The sequence below is a fragment of the Lissotriton vulgaris genome, chromosome 3_1 (assembly GCF_964263255.1).
Source record: "Lissotriton vulgaris chromosome 3_1, aLisVul1.2, whole genome shotgun sequence".
In the NCBI taxonomy this organism is placed as follows: Eukaryota; Metazoa; Chordata; class Amphibia; order Caudata; family Salamandridae; genus Lissotriton; species Lissotriton vulgaris.
The window spans coordinates 772,755,103-772,781,738 of record NC_141689.1 but is presented as its reverse complement, the minus strand read 5'-3'; the positions used below and the strand labels follow the sequence as shown (position 1 = coordinate 772,781,738).

General features: G+C 44.5%; 1 protein-coding gene across 1 annotated transcript in view; it reads left to right on the top strand.

Moving 5' to 3' along the window:
• CEP120 (centrosomal protein 120) overlaps nt 1–26,636 on the top strand; it is a 375,016-nt gene that overhangs the window by 167,998 nt on the left and 180,382 nt on the right. The window contains exons 9-11 of the mRNA XM_086961084.1: nt 990–1,173; nt 12,257–12,406; nt 12,720–12,902. Coding sequence (XP_086817210.1) covers nt 990–1,173; nt 12,257–12,406; nt 12,720–12,902 — 517 coding nt within the window. The remainder of the gene's footprint in view (nt 1–989; nt 1,174–12,256; nt 12,407–12,719; nt 12,903–26,636) is intronic.

The following is a 26,636-nucleotide window of genomic DNA, read 5'->3' as shown; positions in this document are numbered from 1 at the left end:
TCTAGAGAAGAACAAAATGCTAGCCACGGTCAAAAGTCTGGCATATTCACAGGTAAGGGATTAGCTGTGCTTGGTATTTTTTCCATGATACCTATAGGCACATGCCATCTGAGAATCCAGATGCGGAACACTCATATTTATAGCCCAAACAAACCATTTGCAGTGCTTGCCTTTTACACTTAAATTTAGACCCAGGAAAAAGGTTGTAGTCCAGATTAAAGTCCTGATTGTTCTTCACCTCAGTTATTTTAATTGAAGACCACATCCCTCCGTCTTGGTGAGGGCTAATGAGAAGGTCACTGTGAATTGAACACCCAGTTCTGCCTATATATATCATTGAACCTTCTTAGGTTCATGTTGTTGAATGCAGCTTGAGGGATTAGATTCATCAGTAGTAACTTTGCTGCTACTGTGCTATGAGGCCCACTAGAGCACTATTGTGTTATGCAATTTCAAATAAGAGTGACCATTAAGGACCCGGCCTGCAACTTTGCCTCTCACTGTAATACTGTAGCTTGAAGTTTGCTGTGCTTTTGGTCCCAATGTCCTCTGCTTAGTATGAAAAACCTCACCAGAGAAATTTACAGCTTCATATTGAGATCAAATTTCTAACTTGTGTACTCTTGGGGCAAAATCATTCATATTTTCATTTTGAACGGTGTATGAAACAGACAGTAGCTATTGGTTGATAATGGGAGAGAGTATAGCATCAGAAGTGTATAATTCAACAGTCTTTCTTTGTTTATAATCCTATTAAAAAATTCGTATATAAGTCACTATTACATTTGCCTGATTAAAAAACAATACGCTTTTTTTCAAATAAAAACTTAAAGAAGAATGTTAATGCTTTGTGTTAAGTGTCATTGAACAAACACATTTAGAAATGCAGCTAAATAACAAGCGCGTTTCAAAATCTATTTGCTTTTAATTGATTTTTAAAAAATCACTTCGGTGAAGCAGTGACGATAGCCATTTCCTTTTCTCTGCAGCTCCTATTGACAAACCTACTGTGAATGTTTCTCAATCTGAAAATGTCGCCCAGAGCAGTGGTTCGACTTCCACTTCGGGACAGAAGATCGCTGTTCCAGCGGCTGCTCACCACTATTGCTTTTCACTAGATCTTAGAAGTATTTGTGATCTCGAAGCTGGGTTTCCTGTTAGTTGCATGTTAAGGTACGGATCACTTTGGTATTATCTTGTACTATAATAGAGGGTAAAAAAACACTTTTAGGCAAGACAAAATGAATTCCTGCAGATTATAATCGTCAGTGACATCATGATGGCTCTGTATTTCATTGGTACCACTTGCATTCATTGCATCTATAGACATTTCCATTGCACTCTTCGAGACGCAGCCTCATTCATTCATGATTAACTTGGAGGCTGACTTTTTGCATACACTTAGTAGTTACTTGTGTAAAAAAAATTATGATTTGTGTCACTTCATCGCTGGTTCTTCCCTGCTCAGACGGAATGTAATGATGTGTCAGGGTGTTGGGAGACTGGCAAAATGTTTGGGACTGTCCTGGAGAGGGAGATGAATAAGGCACTAATTGGGTATCTGGAAAATAATACAATTTTAAACCAGGATCAGCATGGTTTCAGATCCCATCACTCCACTTTGCCGATGCAGAGGCTTCAGAAGAAATCAGCAGAATGGTGGACGAGGGGAGACGAGCAGCACTTATTCTACTCTATCTCTCAGCCGCATTCGATACAGTTAACCATGAGGTCCTTATCGGGCAGCTGGAGAGTATCTGGATTGATGGGGCCTCCCTGGCACTCAATTAATTTCTAACAAATAGGTCTCCGAGAGTTGACTGGAGTGGTTTCCAGTCGAAACAGTATTCCCTGCCTTGTGGGGTCCCTCCGAGGTTATCCTTATTCCCCATGCTGTTTAATATCTACATCTACATCACTCCCTTGTCAGAGCTTGCTGAGTCCTATGGTCTATCGGTAGTCTCTTAAGCCAACAACACTCAAATCATTGTTGCCATTTCGGAAGATGACAACCCCTTTGGCTTCCATCTTACAGTCCTGTCTAACACAAGTATCGATCTGGATATGCACACATTTCCTAAAACTGAGCCTGGAAAAAACTGAGGTTATTCTGTTGTGCAGGAACAATAAGTTCTAAAATTCCCCTAGGTGGCCAACTGATTTTGGCCCTTTGCCCTCACCTGTATCAAAAGTAAAACATCTGAGTTATTTTTGACCACCAGCCCAGCTTCAGAGGGCGATCAACCATACTACTTTGACCTGCTATTTCATCATCAGGCTATTAAAGAAGTTTTCCCATTTATTCCGTAGTCACACTCATCCTATCAAGGTTAGACTACTGCAATGCTTCATACCCAGGCACTACACAATGGGCACAAACTAAATTACAGTCTGTGCAGAATGCTCCTGCATAGTTTCTTTTGAAGGTTCCCAACTTTCAATCTGTTACAAAAACATACGGCCCCTTCATTGGCTATCCATTGCAAATAGGATTCAATTTAAAGCTCTCTGCCTCATTCGGAATGCCCTGCCCGGTAAGGGAGCAAAATACCACTGGTCTAACTTTCATTGGTATTTTCCTCAACGAGCTTTACTGTTTGCCTCTGTCCTAGGGACTTTGAGCAAGTGGGCAAAGAATGTTAGATGGGAGGGGGGTAGGAGTCTCTTCCATCTTGGTAGTAAACTCTGGACCTCCCTGCCTTTAGCCCTTAGAATGCAGGGGAGTCTTCAATGCTTCAGGACACAACTGAAAACCTGTTTTTTCTCAACCCCTTGATGGAATAGCGATTCTCGAGCTTCCAACTGTTCCTTTTGAGGTCTCCGCCTTCTGCTAAGACACCTTGGTATTTGTATGCTTAAGAAAATTATTACTTACTTTACTTACTTACAGTTTGTATGTTGAACAGAGAGGCTGAACAGGAGGACTTTCTTTTTCTTTTTACAACACATTTTATTGAGTTTTCAGTCATAATATCCGGACCAACATGGTATGCATCATAAACCCATTGTCCATACTCAATGATACAGTTATAAGAAATATCAATCAGTTGTATCACCCCCCTCATGAGCCATATAGCAACCATGACAACATGTATTGCAACCCTGATATAGTGTCAGGGGACCTCATGGTTTGACATTATATTGTTGTATTTCTGTGTTATGTAGGGAGTGCACAGTGAGGACCGGACCAAGAACGAAACCCCTTTAGTCTGCCCACCACTTCCAAATCTATGGCACTCACGCGCCCGATATACTGCAACTCCCATCCCCATACAGTGATCCATCCCTTCCAGGTGCCTTTAGTGAGTGGTATTGCATCCTTCCATAATTTTGTGAAATCTCTCTTCGCCAGGATGAGGCCTAGAAAGATTAGGTGCCTTTTATATCTGTTACCACATATCCCTTCAGTACTATGGACCAGGAGCATCTTAGGGTTGGATGGGGCCTCCCAGGACAAGATCTCCATTAGGCACGACACCACGCCCCGTTAGAAGCCCGTCAGGGCCGAGCACTCCCACACCATATGTAGAAAGGTGCCCTCACTTACGCCACAGTAAAGCCATACCGCTGAAGCAATAGCACCAATGCGCCATAGGCAATTTAAAATAGATGTTATGCAAGTATTTTAATTGGATGACCCGAAGTAGAGATAGGATCGCCGCTTCGCGTGGAGCACTCTATGCAGGCGTTGTGTTCTAGTGTTGGTATATCCCTCAGCCATGTATGGTGAAGTCTGGTAGTGTGGTGGCACTATGTGTTATTAGTGATGGATAGATCTACGTTACCTTGTATGTGTCCAAACACCTCATCAATAATTTAACTTCCAAGGGGTTGAACTCTGATTTAGCATGAAGAGCTCGGAGATAGGGAGTTCGGAGCATGGCGCATTTAAAAAAATGTATGGATTGATGGTGAAATATCTAAAATTCAGTCTGTAACTCTTGAAAGGACTATAGGACGGTGCTTCGCATGACTTCTCTCAGAGTGGAGAAGCCTATCGCATCCCACTGTCGAAACCCTGGAAATCCACCTCCCCATAGTGATGTCATCAACTTCCCCCTCTAACCCATCTGCTGGAGCGATCGCCTCCCTAAATAAATAACTACTTGAGTCGTCGGGTAAGGGATTTTCTCATCTTCCTTCCATACAAAAGGTCTAGTATCTACACGTCACCCATCGCCCAGGTCTCCGTCGCATAAGCTGGATCAGTCTTCGATGTATACCACCATTCATTTATAATTAATAGATGAGGCGCAGCGTAATAGGAGTATAAGTCTGATGCGGCAATGCCGCCATTATAGGTAGGCTAAAAACATGTCCGGAGGATGATAGGTACCACTCTGCCACTTCAGGGAAACTGGGCCAGGATTGTATTCACTTGCCTGACCCATGCCTGGGGGCAAAGGGGTAATTATGTAGGGGTGGTTTAATATCCAAGGCATTGATACCATCTTAAATATCATCAAGCAACCTACCAGAGGCAGTGGGGACCAGTGTCCGACTTACTGCTTCACACATGGTAAGATGGTGGCTGTATTGTGGGCCCAGGATGTGGCAGGATCTGGAGGAATATTTAAACCTAGAGGTAAGCAATGTTAGCGTTGACACCCCATGATGTATCAGTGACAGTCCCATTAATAAAGAATGCCACTGACTTTTTGATGTTCATACGCAGCCCTGAAGTCTCACCAAAAATCTGCATAATTTGCAAGATACGAGTGTCAGAGGATCGAGGCTCGGTAAGAAAGAATAAAATGTCGTCTGCTTATAAGGCTATTCTGTCAGACAGCTCCGAAGACCACTCAAACCCTCTTTCCAGGGAATCCGAGAGCACCCATGGCGCTAATGGTTCTAACGCCAGGGCGAATAATAAATCAGACAGCGAGCATCCTTGCTGGATGCCCCTGCCTATCACAAAGGGGAGCGGAAATCGAACTAGCAACCTGAACAGTGGCTGTTCCATTTGTGTATAAACACTGAACATATGATAGGAAGTGCAGGCCGAAGAATTGATACTAAAGAGGAGAGCATAAGTATTGCCAACTGACCTAGTCGAATGCTTTATCCATGTCAGCCAGTAACACAGCGGCGGACCGCCCTAATCGGTCCACCATAGCCAATGCATTATAGACTCGCCGTGTATTATGGCGTGTAGCCCACTGAGACATAAAGCCCACCTGATCAGGGTGGACAAGGTACGGCATATGTTGCATCAGTCTATTGGTCAGGGTTTTGGCAAAGATTTTACCTAATTTCCGCATGGAGCCAGTCCTGCGGGAGTATAACGTTTTTCCACGCCCCCAGAACGACATCCAGCAAAGCACACCCTAGTTGCGACATAAATAACTTTAAGAATTCACTGGGAAAGCCATTCGGCCTAGGCGCTCATCCCAGTTCGTATCCTGGCAAACACCATCGCCAGATCCTCCAAGGTGATTTTTTTCTTTCTATTTCTAATGTATCATTGACAGGGTTTTTTAAAATCTGTTTTCTATAGCAATGCCATTTTGCACATACACTTATTGCTAGTTTCCAGCTCTTCTGACTGAAAACACCCCAAGACAGAAATAAATATATGACTGGGTGCTCCTTTGTGTCTGGACAAAGCTATAACTCTCTGAAGAGCTCTAATGAGAGCGAAACACGTGTTAGGTGTTGCTTTTATTCATTTCCGGTTGGCTTGGATGGTATTTTACCAATCCAAAGCTGTAATACTGTGCCTGGAATGGTGAAAGGCTTTGGCCATTTTAACAGCTCGGGATGGATAGCACTGTGCTAATCCTATGCTTAAATATTTTGCTGTGGAAATGGTAAAAGACGTTCTCCCTTTCTATCTCGGTGTGGATGGCACTGTGCTAATCCTACGCTTGAAGACTTTGATAGAAAAGCAGATATTTGAGGTGAGCAAATTTAGAGTGTTGCTGGTGTTGAGAGTGCTTTATACTGGAGCTCCTTTCCACCTAAACTTGAGAACTACCCAGAGTTCTCTGCTTCTTTTTTTTTTTTTTTGCACATATATTTTTTTTGTATATATATATAGATATATCCGCTCAGATTATCCTCCCCACGAAGGAAGGAATGGCCGCTCTTGGGTGGTGGTTTATAATTCAAAGAAAGTCTTTATTCAGCAGACAAAGTGCACAGGACGCGTTTCGGCATACGCACCTTTTCCCACTGTGTTTTTGTGTAATGAAAATGCGCGCCATTTTATATACAAACATCGCATTGTTTCCGGCACTACCATTAAACATAGAGAGCGGATTGCAACTTTGCCTTCATTTCAGGCGCCATATTAAAATGCATATATACTTAATACTTTCATATTTTTTGCGCAATCAATACAAAGAACAAAATTAATTATCTTGAAATAGCAATTAATTTAGAAGTTCCGCAGTTTACCCTCATCTTACTTACAGCAAATATTTATTCTCAGCCTAGGTGTATGGAAAGTTCCTCTTCGGTATTGAGACCAAATGGATTTGTTGAATGTAAATCAATTTTATATCTAGACTCAAGTCTACGTAGTCTCATTTCCCTATTTCCACCACGTTCGCTGTTCGGGATATGGTCAATGCAGTTGAATTTAAGGAGATTACGATCACTATTGTGAAACTGAAAGAAGTGTCTCGCTACTGGGTACGAGGGGTCCCTGTTCGCAATTGCTCGTGCATGTTCCAGGATTCTGCGTTTCGTGGGATGTATAGTGCTGCCTATATACATTTTAGCACATGGGCATACTAGGCAGTACACGCAGTAAGGTGTGTTGCACGTTAAAAATTTATTTATTTATTTATTTATTTATTTATTTATTTTTTTTAAACCGCTCATGCCTGGAACTTGATAAGATAAAACTTTGGAGCAATTTTTGCAAGCTTTGCATTTTGAGCAGGGAAAGAACCCCGTAAGGGCACTGATCCTCGGGACAAATGGAACTGATTCATAGTGACTTTTAACTAGGGAGTCTTTCAAAGACCTACTACGTTTAAAAGTGATCTATGGGTATTTCGGTAGGTCCTTCCCTATCACTAGATCTGTTTTCAGGATATGCCAGTTACGGCATAATATCTCTCTCAAGGTCCGTGCCTTGCCTGAAAAGGCTGTGATGAATCTGCAAGACTCTTTCTCATGATTCATGGATTTCTCTTTTTCCCTCCGTAGGCATCTCCGTGGTATTTTATCCACTTTTTCTAGTGTTTTGATCGATAAATCATAGCTGTAGCCCCTCTCCTTAAACCTCTGACTTGTGTCTAGTGCTGCAGTTTCAAAATCCTCATTGGTTGAGCAATTCCTCTTCATACGGTGGAGCTCACCGTATGGTATACTATTTTTCAGGCTTTTTTGATGGCTACTGCTGGCTTCCAGAATCGAATTTCCAGCTGTTTCCTTTCTGAACAGTGAGGTACAGATTTTACCCTCACTGATGAACACTTTTAAATCTAGAAAGGAGACTTCTTTTTGACTTATCTGCCCACTGAAATGGAGATTGAGAGAATTCCTATTTAACTCCTGAATATACTGTTCAGCTTGGTGTTTAGGACCCTTCCATAGGATAAATAGGTCATCTATATACCTATGCCAGGATATAATACACTGCACCCACTCGTTGTACTTGTCCGCCCAGGCCACCTGCTTCTCCCACCAGCCAACGAATAAATTTGCGTAGCTGGGGGCGAAGCAGGTGCCCATCGCGGTGCCCCTTATTTGGCGGTAGTGTTGCTCATCAAAGAGAAAGATATTGTTGGTCAAAACAAACTCAGCAACTTCTAGCAACATTTCATTATGCTCCAACAGCTGGAGTGACCTTCCCTTAAGAAAATATCGTACAGCTTGTAAGTATATATATATATATATATATATATATATATATATATATATATATATGTATATGTATATGTATGTGTATATATATATGTATATATATATATATATATATAATACAATGACTTTTGATTTAACACTCAGATTACAGGGATCAGCATGGAAACTGTTACATACTTTTCTGTCAGACAAGTCTCAGACTGTAGACCTAGATGGCAACATCTCTGAACCCTTCTCGCTTCCCTGTGGGGTGCCCCAGGGCTCGGCTTTGAGCCCTACGCTTTTTGCTTTTTAATATCTATGTGGCACCCCTAGCCAGTGCCATCCGGTCATTTGGCTTCCAGCTCACCTCCTACGCCGACGACACACAAATTGTGCTATCGCTGACGGAGGGAGCGGAAAGGGAAGCGGAGGACCGGTTCCATAACTGCATGTGCTCGATTTCCACCTGGATGTCGTCCAATTGTTTAAAACTCAATTCAGCTAAAACGGAGATGCTAAAATTTGGCAATAATCCCCAGGTCTGGACACCGGACTGGTGGCCGGAGGATTTTGGACCTTGCCCTATACCCTCAAGGAAAGCCAAGAATTTAGGAGTCGTGGTGGATAACAAACTCACCATGGGGGACCAAGTGAACCAGGTGACTTCATCATGTTTCATGTTCCTCAGAATAATTTTAAAAAATCCAGTTCTTCCTGTTGGCGAGCAACCCAAGGACGGTCGTCACCGCACTCATTATGTCCTGCCTGGACTCTTGCAACAGTCTCTATCTTAATGTTCAGAAACAACACATGAACAAGTTACAATTGGTCCAGAACGTGGCAGCGAGATTGCTGACGGGAACACCCAGGTTTGCTTTGTTTAGTGGAGAACTTAAGAAACTGCATTTGCTCCCACTTAGATCACACTTCAAAGCACTATGTGTTGTCTTCAAGGCGGTTAATGGGATTGGCCCGGAGTTTCTAAAAACCAGACTTACATGGTATGTCCCAAGCAGAACCCTGCGCTCTTCCAGTTCTAAACAAATCCAAAGCTCTATCTTTAAGAAAACCAACTGGGGAGGCAGAAGCTTTTTCCATTGTGCCTCCAAGGCATGGAATGAACATCCGTTCCATCTCAGAAATGCTCCAGATCTCATCTCTTTTCGCAAGGGCTTAAAACATGGTTCTTCTCTCACTAAGCAGCTCGATGCTTCCCAGGTCACCAGTACTCAGCGCCAGGACACCTCAGGGTAGCAGTGCGCTTTATAAGTCGAATAACATAATATAACATTGGGGTCATCCACGCCAGCTTCATCCACTCCTAATTCTGTGAAGACAAGATCCCTAGACGATATATATATATATCGTCTGGGGATGTTGTCTTCACAGAATAAGGAGTGGAGGAAGCTGGAGTGGATGACCCTAATATCTGAGTGTTAAATAAAAATTCATTTACATAGAAAATCCGAATTGATAGCGCTAAAACCTGTCTCATCATACCCACATTTTCAGTACCTCTGCAGAGAAGATCAGGTTATTTAAAACCACATCATCCTTGTGTATTGTTTCCCACTTACAAAGCTTCTGCACCTCATATACATCAAAAGTAATTTAAAGTTTGCACCCTGTGCCCTTTCGGATCAACACCTGACATGCACCTGTCCGGTAATGCCCCAACAAACATGTTCCAGGGGTTTTTCATATAAATCATACAATCTTGCTCCTAACTTTATATATCTGGATCATTCATGTGTGTTGGAAAAATTACTTTATACCCTAGATGTTCAAAGGGCTCTGAAATATTGTTTGAATAAGACCAAATCCATTAGACAGTCCAAACAGTTACACATTATGGTGCAGTCCACACGAAATTGACTTCTTCTAAACAATCCATACTTATCTGTATAGCTTCTTCCATAAACATTTGCTTGTAAGAGGCTAAAAGATCCTTTCTGGATAAAGGTAAGGCTCTTTCTAAATGCCCTAAAGCTGTTGTTGCAGCTCTTTCGTAGAATGTGCCAACTCCAGTATTTGCAATGGGGCAAACTGGAGGTCCTAACATTGGGGAACATTTTGCTAAGTAATCTTTTAGTTCCTCACTATCATCCTTAAAAGCTTCCAAGCGAGTAGCCCGAAAACTAAAATACCCCTCACTTTGAACCAAGGCACTGATGGCACCGTGCAAGTGAAGCAAGTGAACCTGACTCTCCCTAGAAGATCACCCTTGACTCTTCTATCCAAACCAAGGATTGGCCCATTTATCCTTCCACATTTTCATTGAGCTGCTGATATCCACCTTTTCACCTTTCTATTCTGTCATCCAGTCAATATTTCATCCATCATTAAATGGTTCACTATTCCATTAATATGTGGGCCATTCCAACCATCCATCTATTCACACATCTATCATCTATTTATGCACCCATCCAGACATCCATAAACCCATTCATTCAATCATCCATCCTTTGACTTGGCCATCAATCAATAATCCTGTTGCCCTTCCATCTTTTCACACTCTCCACTTTTCTGCAGGATCAGGGCGTCCAAAGCACCCCTGGAAGCCTCCTCCTGGGTTGAGCCTGCTTCTCTTTCTACTGCTTTGGGATATCAGAATGCCCATGACCGAGAACTAGGATTACAGATTAAGTAATGTTACCTTCTTTATCAAACATGAAGTAGGTATGGGAAAATGATTCACAGGTAAAAGGTTACTAGAGCAGTCTCTTCCTCTATACCATTAACCTTCACGAAAAAAGCCTAAGTAAGGTGCAGAGCAAGATTGGGAGCTTTGTGTGGGGAGATAAAGGGGTCCGATTGCCATCGAAAAAACTCAGACGTAGATTAAAGAGAGGCGGGCTAGCCCTTCCTGATGTTAGGTTATATGCAGCAACATTCCAGTTTAAAAGCATTCGGATGCTACTTGTCAAACCAGAGGAGTCAGCTTGGGGCAGGCTGTTAGGAGAAATGGCGATAGCAGAAGAAGGAGGAGGCGGTGAGGCATTTTTATATAAGTTTGAATCACCAAAATGTTTTAAGCGGGTACGCCTGAAGGTTTTGAGGGCAGCCTTGGAGCTATGGTATAGGCTTAGATGTAGCTGGGGCATAGGGTATTATTCGAACAATGCCCCTGTTTGGGATGCACCAGGAACACCGGGATGCCTCAGAGACAGTTTGGCGTTGCCTAAAAGGGCGGGCGGGCATCACTACTTGGGCCGAGCTAGTAGACTCTGTGGGGATACACCCATCGGAATACCTAAGAGCAAAGATTGGGCCAGGGTTCTCTAGATTCAAATACCTACAGTTGGTGTCATGGTATGACGCAGAAAAGGGGGAAGTTAGTGGGAATGGGGAGATTGAAGGGCTGTGGCAATCCACCCTCCCAATTAAGAAGGATATCTCAGTCTGGTATAATAACTTGATGGAAGGTGAAGATCTTGAGGTACCCCCTTCAGCGGTGGTGTGATTGATGACCCTAGGGTCATCAATAGAGTCCTTATATGAGCCCTCATTAAATGTCTTGTATAAATATTTCAAACCTGCCTGTTTGAAAAAAACAACACTTCTTCGTCATCAGCAGACTCTACTATACTCCCGCAAAGATTGCCAAGTTTGCCCCAGAGCCACCCCCCAAATGCCCAAGATGTCTGCTATCCCTAGCTATCGACCTACATGTTTTCTTAGAATGTCCAGAACTGGCAACATTTTGGACAGAGGTGGGCGACAACATTCGAGATATTTTTAACACCAATATAGATATCAACATGTCACTGGTATTTTTTGGAGATGATGGCCGATTTCAGTCAGATCCTCTCTCAGAAAAATAGAGGTTTATTAATTTACTTGGTATTGCTGGCCCGGAGGGAAATCTGTAAGAAGTGGAAAGATCCCCTACGACCAAAAAGGGAGGACTGGCTCAAGGCCTCATTCGCCATGGCCCGCCTGGATTACGAGAGCGCAGAAGATAAGTCATTTAACATCTGGCATCCTTTTGTGAGTTGGGGCCAAAATTTAAGATTAATATAATTGTTCTAATGATTACACCAAGTTCCCTCACAGAAAGGGATCGGTCGGACGACCCAAGCGAGTGCGGTAAGCCGGAAGGGCCACAGATCGCAAGAACGGCTTCGTAAGACCCCCAGAGGCTTGAAAGGTGAGATGAGGAGCAAAAAAAAAAAACTAGACCAGTCTCTCTCTCTCCTCTCAGATTGAAGTACACCTGCTACTGCTTAACCCTCTAGTTGATAGTTCATCAATTTATTGAGAACATAACTTTCAAGTACTACATTCACCATAAAGTTTGCTTGTGAACCTCCTCCTCAGATCTTCTTTTAACTATTACTTTCTCTCTGCAGGAACTAACTCATTTTATTAACGCAGTTACAAATGCCCATTTCTTTTTCTCAAGACATGAATTCCAAAATATGAAATTATCAGTGTTTTCTTCTTTTATATGCAGGTATGCATATCCATTTTTTGGAAGCACAGCTCCTATCATGACCAACCCTCCAGTTGAAGTAAGGAAAAATATGGAAGTTGTTCTTCCTCAGTCGTATTGTGCATTTGATTTTGCAACGTTACCACATCAGCTGCAGGATACCTTTGTCAGGTATTGGATGGTGTTGGTTTATCTTCAATATTAGGCTGCATTTATGATATAATGCATTCAATAGCTGAAAGACCTACATACCTACCGTATTTGCTTTCCTGAGATGTGTTTAGCACTGCAATTTACATTATCTTGTTACTCAAAAATAGTAATGATATAAATGAATTTCATGCTGAAGTTTTACCAAAAGACACTGATATTTTCTCAAATGCAGGAGTCTCAATTATTTTATTGACTGGTATTTTTGCTCTCTTAATGTTAGGGACTTCAGTGACACACTAAGCTTTTCCTAATGTACCTCTTTATTTTTCAGGATTCCTTTGCTAGTCGAAGTATGGCATAAAGATAAAATGAGCAAGGATATGTTGTTAGGCATTGCAAGGCTGCAGCTTTCAAATGTACTGACATCTGAAAAAGCAAGATTTCTGGCTCCTCACGGGGACCAGTGCTGGCGGCAGACTTACAGTGAAAGGGTTCCAGTTATTGCCGTACAAGGGTAAGTAGGAAAAATGATATCCTTGATTTTGCAATAAATCTTAGATGATTACAAGATGGTGCATTGCATGGATTAGAAAATTTGTAAGAGTTTTATTGTAAGCAATTAAACGGTTGAAAATGTAAGATTAAAAATAGGGTTTTTACTTTGGCTAAAACTAACCGTTAATTTGATATTTTACAGAGTTTTTCAGTGGTCCAAAAGACTTTGATTCTGAGCAGCAAGAGTTTGTTTCATGCTTTCCTCCATTTTTTGTGGTTGGCCTTTCCTACTGCATGCTCATAGTTTTTCTTTTGTCCATCATAATAGGGACTTATGAAATGGAAACGCAGTTACAGTGAATGAACATTAATTTTCGAGCCATGCAGCTCTCCCATGCGTGTCTTTTATAGAAACAATCTGTCCCAAGTTTTAACAAAGCTTCAGGCCTTAACCCCAGGCTCCCGCGATAAGATTAGGATTCATGTTCTCCATGTAGAGCTATGCTGTAGCTGATACATAAGTAATTGTTTTATTCATTAGCCTCCCCTGTTAGACAGATCCCTTGCTTGAACTGTTAGAAGTCAGAGGTAGAATTGTGTATGGTACAGACCTCCTTCTCAATGTGCTCTGGCATCACCTGTTTCACCACAGTGGCACACTCTGGAAAAATCATGTTTGCCTGGGGAGAGATCCCATAAGGAAGAGAGGACTTGAAACTGGAGATTAGAAAGTGGGCTGGTGGGAACTAGTAGTTGGTATGAAAGCCTTTTGTCCTATTGTCTCATGTCTTGGTTTGGTCTGTGCAAAAGACGTGACAAATGCCCATCATCATGGATAACTGAATGTGTGATAGTAATTTTTTGGATTCTGTCAACACATATTTGAGGCAATAGCAAATTCCTCTCTCCATCCTTGTGGGTGATAGGAGTGCATGGAATACATTTCCCTCTAAGTAAGTGGGTATCTTAACTGACTGATATTCTATAATCTCATTTGGCAAGTTTATTGTAATTTAAAAGCGGTTTCAATTGGCACCAGATGAGTTGTAAAATTATCTGTTTTTTTTAATTGTGCGTGCTGTTCTCTTGTTTGCTTCTGCTCACATGAGTCCAGTTTCATTTCCAAATTCTAATTTTAAGAATAAGAAAGTAAGATAGTTCAACAAGTTAAGCCCTGGATGGTGAGATCTGGCTGAAACCTACAGGAGCAGATCTAAATTACTTTCTTTACCCAGTTATTGGTTTAACAGTAGAACTGTTGAGTTAGTGTAGAGTAATATCTGGTCTAAATAGTGCTGATTGGCAATGCGCTTTTTTTTCTGAATTTAGGTCATCCGTATCACCCCATGTCTTTTTAGACTTAGCATTAGAGAAAGTGGAAAAGATGGCATTCACTTTCTCATAGAAAGTGAATGCCAGTTTGTTAAAGAGTTCCTGACTTGGCGTGGTAGTAATAGCCACTGTGTTTGCCAGACTGGTAACTGTGTTAAATAATTCTCTAGCCGAATTTTTAGCATTGTTAATCTTCATAGAGAAGAATGTTACCTTTACATTATGAGTCATCTGCTTATATTTAGTAAGTCCATGTTTGTATTCCTCCTGATCACAATCCATTTTCTTTCCAAATGTTTACAAGACAGTTTTTGATCCCTAAGTTCCTGAGAATACCAAGGAGCAGAAGGTGTCCGCCTTGTAAAATGACATTTTACTGGGAGCTAATTTGTGACCTGCCTCTTCCAACCAGCTGGAATAAGATCGTGTAGCCTCATCAAGGTTACTGGGTGGCACGGTTAAGGTCTTATTGAGGACCTCAGAAAAATCTTCAGCCGTTACCTTGTTCCAATCTCTTTTCAACCGTTTTTTGTTTAATGGCTTCTGAGGATGACACTCGGGCATGTAAGGTTAAAAATAACCGCCTTATGGTCTGTACAGAGTAACGGGAGGTTGGTCGTAACTTGCAACTGTGGATTATTCGAGAAAATACCATCAAGTGTATGTCCTGCCTGATGGGGCGTACCAGTTATAAGTTGCTCAAAGTTATTGCCCTTCATCAGATCTACCAGTTTGGCTGTGTCTGTATCTGAAGAGACTTCCAAATGGAAATTAAAATCGCCTAGAACAGTGTAAGAGCTAACGGTGATACCACTTTCCACAAGTTGCCCCGCCCGATCGCAGAAACAACCTCTAGGGCCAGGTGGTCTGTATATAAGTGCGCCTTGAAACTGGGTACGCTTCCTAACTGGCAGCCAGTGAAGCCTCGGAATCTCCTTAGTGATTGATGCATACTTAGGGATGCCGGACACCAACCTAGCAGCAGCATTCTGCAGAAGTTGCAACTTATTCATTATTCCTTCCTGGATATTAAAATAAAGGCTATTACAGCAATCCAGCCTCGACATAGTAAGTGCTGTGACAACTGTTTGATGACACTCTAACGGTAGGAGCGGCAGAATTTTCTTACATGACCTAAGAGCAAAGGACGTAGCGGAAGACACTGAATTTACTTGGTCTGTGAAACTGAGCTTCTGGTCCACCCACACTCCTAAGTTTTTTACTTTCTTATTTGGTGTAGGGAGAGGACCCAAAGAGTCCTGCTACAATTCAGGGGTCCAGAAGTTCGGATTGTTGCCAAAACATACCACCTCCGTCTTACTGGAGTACAATTTAAGGCAGTTTTGGGCCATTCACATCCCTACGGCATTCATACAATCCTTAAAACGAATCGCCGTGCTCCGCCACTCATCTGTTTGTAATGAGACCACAATTTGTGTGTCATCAGCGTAAGAGGTTAAACTAAACCCAAATGACTGGATAAGGGGTGCCAAAGAGGAGACATATACATTAAATAGAGTCGGGCTTAACGAGGACCCTTGCAAATGTGACACATAACATTTGTAATGCAACATGTTTTGTATTTACGTGACTTAGAGGTATTTATATTACAAATATCAATGGCTTTTAATTTTTTTAAAATAATTAATACTTAAATAAAATTTATTGTAATTTATAATGGCAATAGCTTAAACTTTTGTGAAGATTATGTTCAGTGTATTTTATTGTGACGAAAATCCAAGAACAGAAGTGAAATATTAACGTATTTTTGTGACATTTGTAATAAAGCTTTAAACATTGAGAGAACATATTTGAACTAGTTGTTGTTGAATGGTTGCACTGATTGATGCTGTGGTGGTGCGGAGGGATGTTGTGGTGGCGACAAGTGATGCTGTGGCGTTCAGTGATGTTGTGGTGACCCTGAGTGATGTTGTGGTGCCCCTGAGTGATGTTGTGGTGACCCTGAGTGATGTTGTGGTGACCCTGAGTGATGCTGTGGTGCCCCTGAGTGATGCTGTGGTGCCCCTGAGTGATGCTGTGGTGCCCCTGAGTGATGCTGTGGTGCCCCTGAGTGATGCTGTGGTGCCCCTGAGTGATGCTGTGGTGCCCCTGAGTGATGCTGTGGTGCCCCTGAGTGATGCTGTGGTGCCCCTGAGTGATGCTGTGGTGGTGCGATAGATAGATAGAGGGCGATAGATAGATAGAGTGAGGGCGATAGATAGACAGAGTGAGGGCGATAGATAGACAGAGTGAGGGCGATAGATAGACAGAGTGAGGGCGATAGATAGACAGAGTGAGGGCGATAGATAGACAGAGTGAGGGCGATAGATAGATAGATAGACAGAGTGAGGGCGATAGATAGATGGACAGAGTGAGGGCGATGGATAGATGGACAGAGTGAGGGCGATGGATAGATGGACAGAGTGAGGGCGATGGATAGATAGACAGTGAGGGCGATAGAGTGAGGGCGAAAGGGCGATGGAGTGAGGGCGATAGGGCGATGGAGTGAGGGCGATAGGGCGCTAGAGTGAGGGCGATTGATAGTGAGTGCGATAGATAGAGTGAGGGCGATAGATAGAGAGTGAGGGTGATAGAGAGATAGAGTGTGGGGAATAGATAGAGTGAGGAAGACAGATGTGTGTGTGTGTGGTTGTGTGTGTGGTTGTGTGTGTAGTTGTGTGTGTAGTTGTGTGAGTGGTTGTATGTGTGAGTGGTTGTATGCGTGTATGGTGGTGGGGTTGTGTGTGGGGTTGGGGGTGTTCGGGGTTGTGTGTGGGGTTGGGGGTGTTCGGTGTTGTGTGTGTGGTTGGGTGGGGGTTGTGTGTGGTTGTGTGTGTGGTTGGGTGTGTGTGTGGTTGTGTGTGGTTGTGTGTGGTTGTATGTGTGTGTGGTTGTGGTTGGGTGTGTGGTTGGGTGTGTGGTTGGGTGTGTGGTTGTGGTTGTGTGTGTGGTTGTGTGTGGGTTTGGGTGTGGGTTTGGGTGTGGGTTTGGGTGTGTGGTTGGGTGTGGGGTTGGGCGTGTGGTTGTGTGTGTGTGTGTGGGCGGTTAGAGAAGGATGTATGTGTAAGAGAGCAGCAGATCAGCACAGGAGAAGAGAACAGGGAGTTAGAGAAGGACGTGGTGGAAGGAAACAGCAGATCAGCACGGGAGAAGAGAACAGGGAGTTGGAGAAGGGGGCGGGTGGAAGAGAGCAGCAGATCAGCACAGGAGAAGAGAACAAGGAGTTAGAGAAGGAGGCAGTGGAGTTGTAGGGTGGAGTTGGAAGGTGGATTTGGATTTAGAGAGTGGAGTTGGAGGGTGTTTTTAAATTTGGAGGGTGTTTTTGGATTTGGAGGGTGTTTTTGGATTTGGAGGGTGTTTTTGGATTTGGAGGGTGGAGTTGTAGTTGGAGGGTGTAGTTGGAGGGCGGAGTTGTAGTTGGAGGGCGGAGTTGTAGTTGGAGGGCGGAGTTGTAGTTGGAGGGCGGAGTTGTAGTTGGAGGGCGGAGTTGTAGTTGGAGGGCGGAGTTGTAGTTGGAGGGCGGAGTTGTAGTTGGAGGGCGGAGTTGTAGTTGGAGGGCGGAGTTGTAGTTGGAGGGCGGAGTTGTAGTTGGAGGGCGGAGTTGTAGTTGGAGGGCGGAGTTGTAGTTTGGAGGGCGGAGTTGTAGTTTGGAGGGCGGAGTTGTAGTTTGGAGGGCGGAGTTGTAGTTGGAGGGCGGAGTTGTAGTTGTAGTTGGAGGGCGGAGTTGTAGTTGTAGTTGGAGGGCGGAGTTGTAGTTGTAGTTGGAGGGCGGAGTTGTAGTTGTAGTTGGAGGGCGTAGTTGTAGTTGTAGTTGGAGGGCGGAGTTGCAGTTGTAGTTGGAGGGCGGAGTTGCAGTTGCAGTTGTAGTTGGAGGGCGGAGTTGCAGTTGTAGTTGGAGGGCGGAGTTGTAGTTGGAGGGCGGAGTTGTAGTTGTAGTTGGAGGGCGGAGTTGGAGGGTGGAGTTGGAGGGTAGAGTTGGAGGGTGGATGAAGGGCCAGAAATATTGGGGCAGATTCATTAACTTGGTAAACAGTGTGCTTCTGAAGGGCCGATAGGGCTGGGACAGAGTTGGTCATTCGTGAGACAGCTTGATTCTTCAAATGAGCCGGTAATATTGGGGCAGAGTCAGTGACTTGGGCGAGAGGGTGTTTCTAAAGGGCTGGAATGGCTGGGACAGAGTCGGTAACTCGTGAGACAATTTGGTGCTCCTGAAGGGCTGGTAATATTCGGGCAGAGTGAGTGACATGGGCAGAATAAGGCTGGGACAGACTCAGTCACTTGTGAGACAATCTGCAACTTCTGGGGGACCCAACGGGGTGAAGCAGCCAGCCTCAGAGGTTGTATGCTGATATCTTTGCTAGCACAGTCAAGCGTCTGCCTGATGTCATTGGTAGACAGACTAGTGCCAGATAGGCTCGGTTGGGGGGGGGCGGGGAACACTCACACCCTAGCACAATAACAGCACCATTTAATTAAATACTCATAGGGAAGGCAGTAGGCGCAAAGACAGGAGAAGTTCACTAGGGACAAAGGAGTGGAAGGAAGAACGAAAACATTACATTTCCTTTTAGTAACAACATATGAGTCTGTGGTGGAAAAGAAAGAGTCTGTTTGTGAAATCCCTCGCCAGCCCAAACACATAAGCACTATCTTTGGATCTTTTATTGCTGTCTGTCTGCTGAGGGCGGAGGGGCCAATGCGGGCAAACTTAGTGTGATGTTTTGGAGTGAAAAGCTCTGGCATTGCGCGAACAGGGGGCGGGGGAAGCTCTGGCATTGTGGAGGAGAATATCTTCTGGAAGTTAAAGTAAATAGATTTATTTTAGCCAGTCATGACATTTTAGAACTGGAGAAAGTCGTGTTACAGATATTAATGTAATTGAAGAAAGCTGTGTTACAAAATTAATAGCCGCTGATTCGCGCAAGGTGACTTGAATGTGCAAACAGCTTGAATTATAGAGAACTGTTTATTTTATCTGCTGTTGTAATCTGCATACTTTAAAAATAAACTGAGCGCAAAGGAGCAGAGACAACGTGAAAGTGTTTACAAAAGAGTTTAAAGATTACAAGAAAAGTGAGGAAGTGTTGGCATAAATTACTAAAGCAATATTGATTTGTGAAAAGATCAAAACCATGCATCTACAGTGGAATTGATGTCTCATATGGAAGTAAACTGTCAGCCTGATTGATTTGCGAAAGATTACATGAGCACCGCGTAGCTAATTATTGTTCTGCCGGCTGTTCAAAAGTAAACAAAGCGCGATGCTTCTGAAGGGCCGATAGGGCTGGGACAGAGTTGGTCATTCGTGAGACAGCTTGATTATTCAAATGAGCCGGTAATATTGGGGCAGAGTCAGTGACTTGGGCAAGAGGGTGTTTCTAAAGGGCTGGTAGGGCTGGGACAGCTCGGTAACTCGTGACACAATTTGGTGCTCCTGAAGGGCTGGTAATATTCGGGCAGAGAGAGTGACATGGGTAGAATAAGGCTGGGACAGAGTCAGTCACTTGTGAGACAGTCTGATACTTCTGGGGAACCCAACGGGGTGAAGCAGCCAGCCTCAGGGGCCGTATGCTGACATCTTTGCTAGCACAGTTAAAGGCAGAGGAAACTGACGACATAGCATTGGGAGCAGCAGCCTTTGATGTGCCAGCCGGCCATGCAGTGAATAATCAGGGGAGAAGAAATGCTGGCCTGAGGCCGAGCGCAAAGCAACAGATGGCATTTCTCCTCCCCTAATTATTCACTGCATGGCCGGCCGGCACATCAAAGGCTGCTGCTCCCCATGCGGCTCGGGCGCGTCCACCCTGCAAAATAGTCAGAAGGAAATAGGAGATGACGATATGAGCTATCGGCATTATAAAGGGTTATCTTTTGTTTTGATTTATTTATAAATTTTTAAAGAAATGTATTATTTCTGGATTGGTTCTTAATGCGGCGAGGCTCATTTATAAACCCCACGTGATAAGGCAACACCGACCCTTGAAGAAGTAAGCTTGTCAAGAGCGGGGAGAGGATAATGGGGGCTCGGCACAGTTAATTTGCTGATGAGGGACACTGGCCGAAAGATTGGAATCCTAATGGAGGCCAGACACAGGTTGACTGTTGTTACGGGATAACGACTGAATGAGTAAAGTTTGGGTGAATTACTCTCGTAACTGGGGAGTACGGCATGACTTGTATGAATGAAGCCACAATTCAGCGCACATAGATGAACAAGCACATTGAGATGAAGTGATTTGCACGGCCTTGCGGCCGTGAAGCCTTTGAAGCTCTCGAGAAAAGCCATAAACACCAGGGGGGGGCGGAGATTGCCTTCAAGAATGCGAGTCATGGTGTAGTGTCTACATGGGCTGAGGAGAGTAGAAATGCAAGTCACGGCCTGCGGCCGTGAAAGGTGAAGTGAAGAGCAAGTCTGTGTATTAAATAAAAGAGTAGCCCGCAAGTAATGTGAATGACAAAGATAGTTTGGACCCAAAGCACTTTAAGGCGAAAAATCTAAAGGAACAGTTGCGAAGCGTGGGCAGAGAAGGCAGGCGCTGGAAAGGGAGGGCGTGGGCAACTCGAGCAACCATATGGAGAGGGAGGGGTGGGCTGCCTGCTGGGAGAAGCTTGTGTGAGGGAGGCTGGGCTGCCTTTGATGATGGAATGCGAGCTCGTGCACGAGGAGCTTGTGGTCACGTGATTCTCGTGAACTGTTGAAAATCCTCTTTTGGTGAGCCTTTTGAGAGCCTTGGGTTTAAGTAGTGGTTTAGCTGCATTAGACTGGCATATTCATTCGTTGCGGAATGGAATAGGCAAGACCTAAAAACATTTTTCAGAAGTATGATTGTGTCCATAGTAATTAATTGGGACAGGAGTATCTATGAAAATGTGTAGGTACTAGGGGCAACGCCAGTGGACTGAGGACACCGCGGTGAAACCGCTGTTAAAATTCCAGGCCATGGATAAGGGCGAAGTAAGCCTGTGCAAGGGAAACATGTATTCCATTGGAAAGGGAGACAAGGGAGAAGGGTGGAACTGGTTCAAGGATCAGCTAGTGGATGGGCTGCTGGCCAAGGATGTCGAAAGTGACAGCAGAATGGGGGATGCCTGCCTGTCTTGAGTGAATCGGTGAAGACCACCAGGCGTATAGGGGGGTGTTAAGGCTGGGAAACAGGGATGTTCAAGCGTGATGAATGGTGGTGTCACACTTGTATTGTACTGTTCCATTCGTCAAGTGTGTTTAACCCCTGATTGACTGAGTTGCAGAGTGTGATCCATTTACATTCCCTGCGGTACAGTAGGCTCTGTAGATTGCCACCTCTAATGGGTAGTGATGGTTGTTCAACCACTTGCAACGATATTTCAAGTTCAGTGTGGTTCTTTGCAATGTAGTGTGATACCAGAGGTGCGGTTAGGACCCTGCAGTGGATTCTGCTTTTATGTTGTATTATCCTTTGTTTGACCATTTGGGTGGTCTGACCAATGTGCACCAGGTCGCAAGGACAGCGGATGGCGTAGATCACATTCTGGGATTTACAGTTCGTGAAAGATTTGAGGGGGTAAGTCTTGTTGTTAATCTTGAATTCCTTTGCATTCGAAGTGAGATCACAAACAATACAGGATTGGCACCTGTAGTGTCCGATCAGTGGCGGTAACCCCCAAGCGGTGGTGTCTTGTGTGGATTTAGTCTGCCATGTAATTGCATGTACGAGGTGGTAGGTAAGATTCTGTCCACGTTGATAAGAGAACAGTGGGGGTTCGAGGAAATGCCCTTGTGAGCGCTAAATAGGCCAGTTGCGGGTGGTGATCTTTTTAGGTTACTGCTGGGGCTGAACGTGGTCCCAAATGGAATGCGAGTGTTCGATTTCTTAGGTTGGGGTGTCGGAAGGTCATCTTGATGGCAGTACCACACCCTCTTTGGGGCACGTTTCACGAGGCGTGTGAGATACCCTCAAGAGATCAGCTTGTTCTGTAGGATGTCTGACTCCCTGAAGTAGTCCTTGCGCCATTTGCAATTACTGCGGATGCGCAAAAATTGGCCATAGGGTAAGCCATCCCTGAGTCCTCGTGGGTGGTAGCTGGAGTAGTGTAGTAATGTATTACGTTCCGTGGGTTTACGGAATAGTGTTGTGCCAATCTTGCCATCTTCTATGTGGATGGTAACATCTACGGAAGGGCAAGTCATAGGTTTTACAGTCCATGGTAAACGTGAGGTGAGGTTGGGAATTGTTTAGCCATTCTACAAAACTGTTCATAGTGTCAGAGTTGCATGCCCACAACAGTAGGTTATCGTCTATGTATCTGCGCCAAAGGCGGATCTGTGTGTGATGTGGGTTGATGGGGGTAAGTATGTGTGTTATATATGTACACAAAGTGTATAGCAAAGTTGGGAGCAAAACAGGCGCCCATAGAAATAACTTTGATTTGTAGGTAGAATGAGTCTTGATAAAGGAAGTAGTTATTCTCCAGGGCGATGTGTAGGAGGTCCATGATAAAAAACGTCGGGATAAGGGTGAGTCGTGGCCTAGTTTTAAGCATATCCTCAATGACTGAGAGACCCTCCTCTTGGGGGATGTTAGTGTAGAGAGACTCTCGAGTCCCACTATGAGTTCCGTGTTGATGTCAAAGGGTAGGTTCTCTATGGTTTTGATGAGGTCCATGCTGTCCCTGATATATGTTTCAGTATGGGGAATGATTTCCTTGATCACGGCATCAATGTATTTGCCCAGTGGCTCGAGTATAGACCCACAACCGGAGATTATCGGGCGCGCTGGGGGTTTGATGTTGTCCTTGTAGATTTTGGGGAGGACATAAATTACCGGTGTTCTAGGGTGTGAGTTATTCAAGAATAGAAATTCCTTCTGTGTGATGATACCATCCAGTTTAGCTTGGTTGGTTACTCGCTGAATCTTGGTTTTCAACTCGGGTAAAGGGTCCCTAGGGAGCTTGCCATAATGTAGCGGGTTGGCGAGTTGCCTCTTCGTTTCAACATCATATTGGTCCACATCCACAATGACAATCCTTCCACCCTTGTCGGCTGGTTTTATGATGACATCAGTTTGTTCTTTTAAGTGTAGGAGGGCTTGTTTCTCAAAAATGGGGAGGTTGTAGGGGACGTACTCAATTTGGTTCTGGAGGTCTGATATCTCATGTAGGACCAGTCGTTCAAATGAGAGTATCTCGGGGGGCATCGCTGAGGATGGTGTGTTGAAAGTGGAGGGAAGATTAAACCTGGGTCTGGAAGTGTAGTTGGAGTCTGCTTTGTCCATAAAAAATTGTCGTAGTCTGATCCTTCTAAAGCACTGGAGTAGTTGTGTTTGTTGTTCAAAGAAATTACTACGTTCTGTGGGCACAAAGCTGAGGCCTCTGCTAAGGAGATGGATTACCTCGCTGGATAGGGTGCTACTGGAAAGGTTGAAAATAGGGATGAGTTGTTGATCTTGTGTGTAAGGGATGGTAGTGACACAGGGTGTGGAAGCGGTCTGGGTGTTTGGGTAGTTGGCTACTATGGAGGTCCCCATTGGTAGAATCTGTTCCGGGTTTGTCTTTCTCCGGAGTATTGAGGCTGGTAGTTGTTCCTGGTCCGTCCTCTGCTCTGGCCGCGTCCGCAGCCTTTTTCTAAAAAACCAGGGGGTTTCAAGAGGGCTTGTCTGTTGGTGTTTTTTGATGTGCTTGAGCCTTCTCCGGGGTCAGATTCCTCGATGGAAGTGTTCGAGGAATCGGAGAAGGTGATTTGTTTGTTATTGCGGAATCTGCCCCAGTTGTGGGTTCTGGGTGGGTTGTAGGGAGTGCTGTAGAATTCGTCACGGAGGTACGGGTAGGTCTTTTCAATGTTGTAAGTAGGTCTTTTCAATGTTGTAGTATTTGATGTACCTCTGGATCTTGGGGACTTTCTTGTTTAGCTCAAAGGTGTTAAAGGTGGCTATGGTGGAGTTAATTTTGTCCAGGAGATTTTTTGCATCTGGAATTGAGCTGTCTTCCAGAATTAGTTTTTCAATTTCAGCAATTTCCTCCAATTCTTTGCGGCTCCCCATGATTGCACATATCCTCCATTTCTGAGACCATGATACCCTCCTTTAGAAGGCTAGGGAAAGGGCCCACATAACGATAGACAATACCACAGTATCTTTGTTCCCCGGGTTATACCCAAGGTACAAAGGAGACTCAAACGCAATCATGGCGCTATTTCCCACTGTAACACCTCGAACTGCTGATTTTTCTGAATTATGTCACAGATAATGGCTGTCCTGTCGTCCCCACTGCTGCTACTGGTAGTTGGCTCATAAGACTATTATTGGTGCTCTTCCCTCTACCCCCCACATCTCCATGCCCCCTTTCTTGCCTATTCCTATACCTATCCCTTCCCACCCCATCCTCTTCTACCTCAATTCCAATTGCAGGGGCCGACTCTGGGAGGGGCATGGTGATGATATGTGGTTTGTCTCTGTGGCCTTATGCCATTTTTGGGTTTCGCCTGCCGAAGGCTGCGCTCTGCGCAGCTTTTCGGCGCAGGCGAAATCCATTGCTTACAATAAGGACTTCAGGAACGTCCCCCGGCACCCATTGGCTAGCTCCATAAATGGAGGCTAGCCATTGGGTGCCGGATCTGTCCGTCAAGGCCGGACCAGATTCGGGGGCGTTCCCGCGATTTTTTCCCTCTCCACCCACTTCTGTTCGTCATCGCGGCGGTGGGTATGTGTTATTTTTTTTTTTTCGAGTGAGCCTGTTTTGTTCCTTTTCAAAGTGTCTGTAGTTGGAGTTGGCTGCAAGATTCGAGTTCCCACGAGGCGATCAGGTAAGGAGCATTTTGTTTATAAATGTGTTTTCACTTTGTAAGCATATTTATTTTGTTCTGTGCCCGTTCCCGCCCCCCCACCCTCCCGCTGTCCGTGTGTCCGTTCCACCCCCTCCCCGTGTGCCCGTTCCCGCCCCCCTCCCCTTTCACTCTCCGTTGTTTGTTTGATCTCGCTTCACGTTTCGGCCTCAGAGGAAAGATGTCAGGGTCAAGCTTGTTATTTGATCGTTTGTGAGGGCTTTGTTTATCCATTGTGAGTTTGTCTCCCGTCTCCATTTTCGTCTGTATCTCATGTGCTTCTCTGCCCCCACCCCGTGCTCTGTGTTGCACCGTCTTGCCATGTGCTTCTCTGCCTCGCCATGTGCTTCTCTGCCTCTCTTGTATTCTTTCCTTCACCTATGTTGCTTCCTCCCTGTCTCCATGTTGCTTTGTCTCGTCGTTTTGTGTTCACTTGCGCTGTTTTGACTTGCCGTGTGAGCTTGTTATTTGATCGTTTGTGAGGGCTTTGTTTATCCATTGTGAGTTTGTCTCCCGTCTCCATTTTCGTCTGTATCTCATGTGCTTCTCTGCCCCCACCCCGTGCTCTGTGTTGCACCGTCTTGCCATGTGCTTCTCTGCCTCGCCATGTGCTTCTCTGCCTCTCTTGTATTCTTTCCTTCACCTATGTTGCTTCCTCCCTGTCTCCATGTTGCTTTGTCTCGTCGTTTTGTGTTCACTTGCGCTGTTTTGACTTGCCGTGTCCTTCTCTGCCCCTCCATTGCTCGTCTTTCCTTCACCCATGTTGCTACCCCCTGTCCGCATCCTTCATTTTCCTTCTCCGCCCGTATTCCCCGTTCTCTGTTTTGCTTCTGCTCTCAACCCTTGCATTTTTTTTTTGTAGTTACTGATCCAACTCGGTGTGTAACAAAAAAAAGCCTATGTAATTTGTAAGGGTGCGCTTGCAATTGTTATGCACACATGTCTACCAAATGACACAGCTGTAGGCGTCAAAAGTTTTTTCTTTTCAACTCTTTAACATAAGACTTGGGCATTTACATTTGCACAGTCATCCTGCAGGCCATATTGTAGGAATATGACAAGGCCCTAACTTTTACACCTCGTCTGGAGCATGGACGCATTAGTGTGCCCTTTCTGTGCTCCCCCGTCTCCATTTTCGTCTGTATCTCATGTGCTTCTCTGCCCCCACCCCGTGCTCTGTGTTGCACTGTCTCGCCATGTGCTTCTCTGCCTCTCTTGTATTCTTTCCTTCACCTGTGTTGCTTCCTCCCTGTCTCCATGTTGCTTTGTCTCGTCGTTTTGTGTTCACTTGTGCTGCTTTGACTTGCCGTGTCCTTCTCTGCCCCTTCATTGCTCGTCTTTTCTTCACCCATGTTGCTACCCCCTGTCCGCATCCTTCATTTTCCTTCTCCGCCCGTATCCCCCGTTCTCTGTTTTGCTTCTGCTCTCAACCCTTGCATTTTTTTGTAGTTACTGAGCCAACTCGGTGTGTAACAAAAAAAAAGCCTATGTAATTTGTAAGGGTGCGCTTGCAATTGTTATGGCACACATGTCTACCAAATGACACAGCTGTAGGCGTCAAAAGTTTTTTCTTTTCAACTCTTTAACATAAGACTTGGGCATTTACATTTGCACAGTCATCCTGCA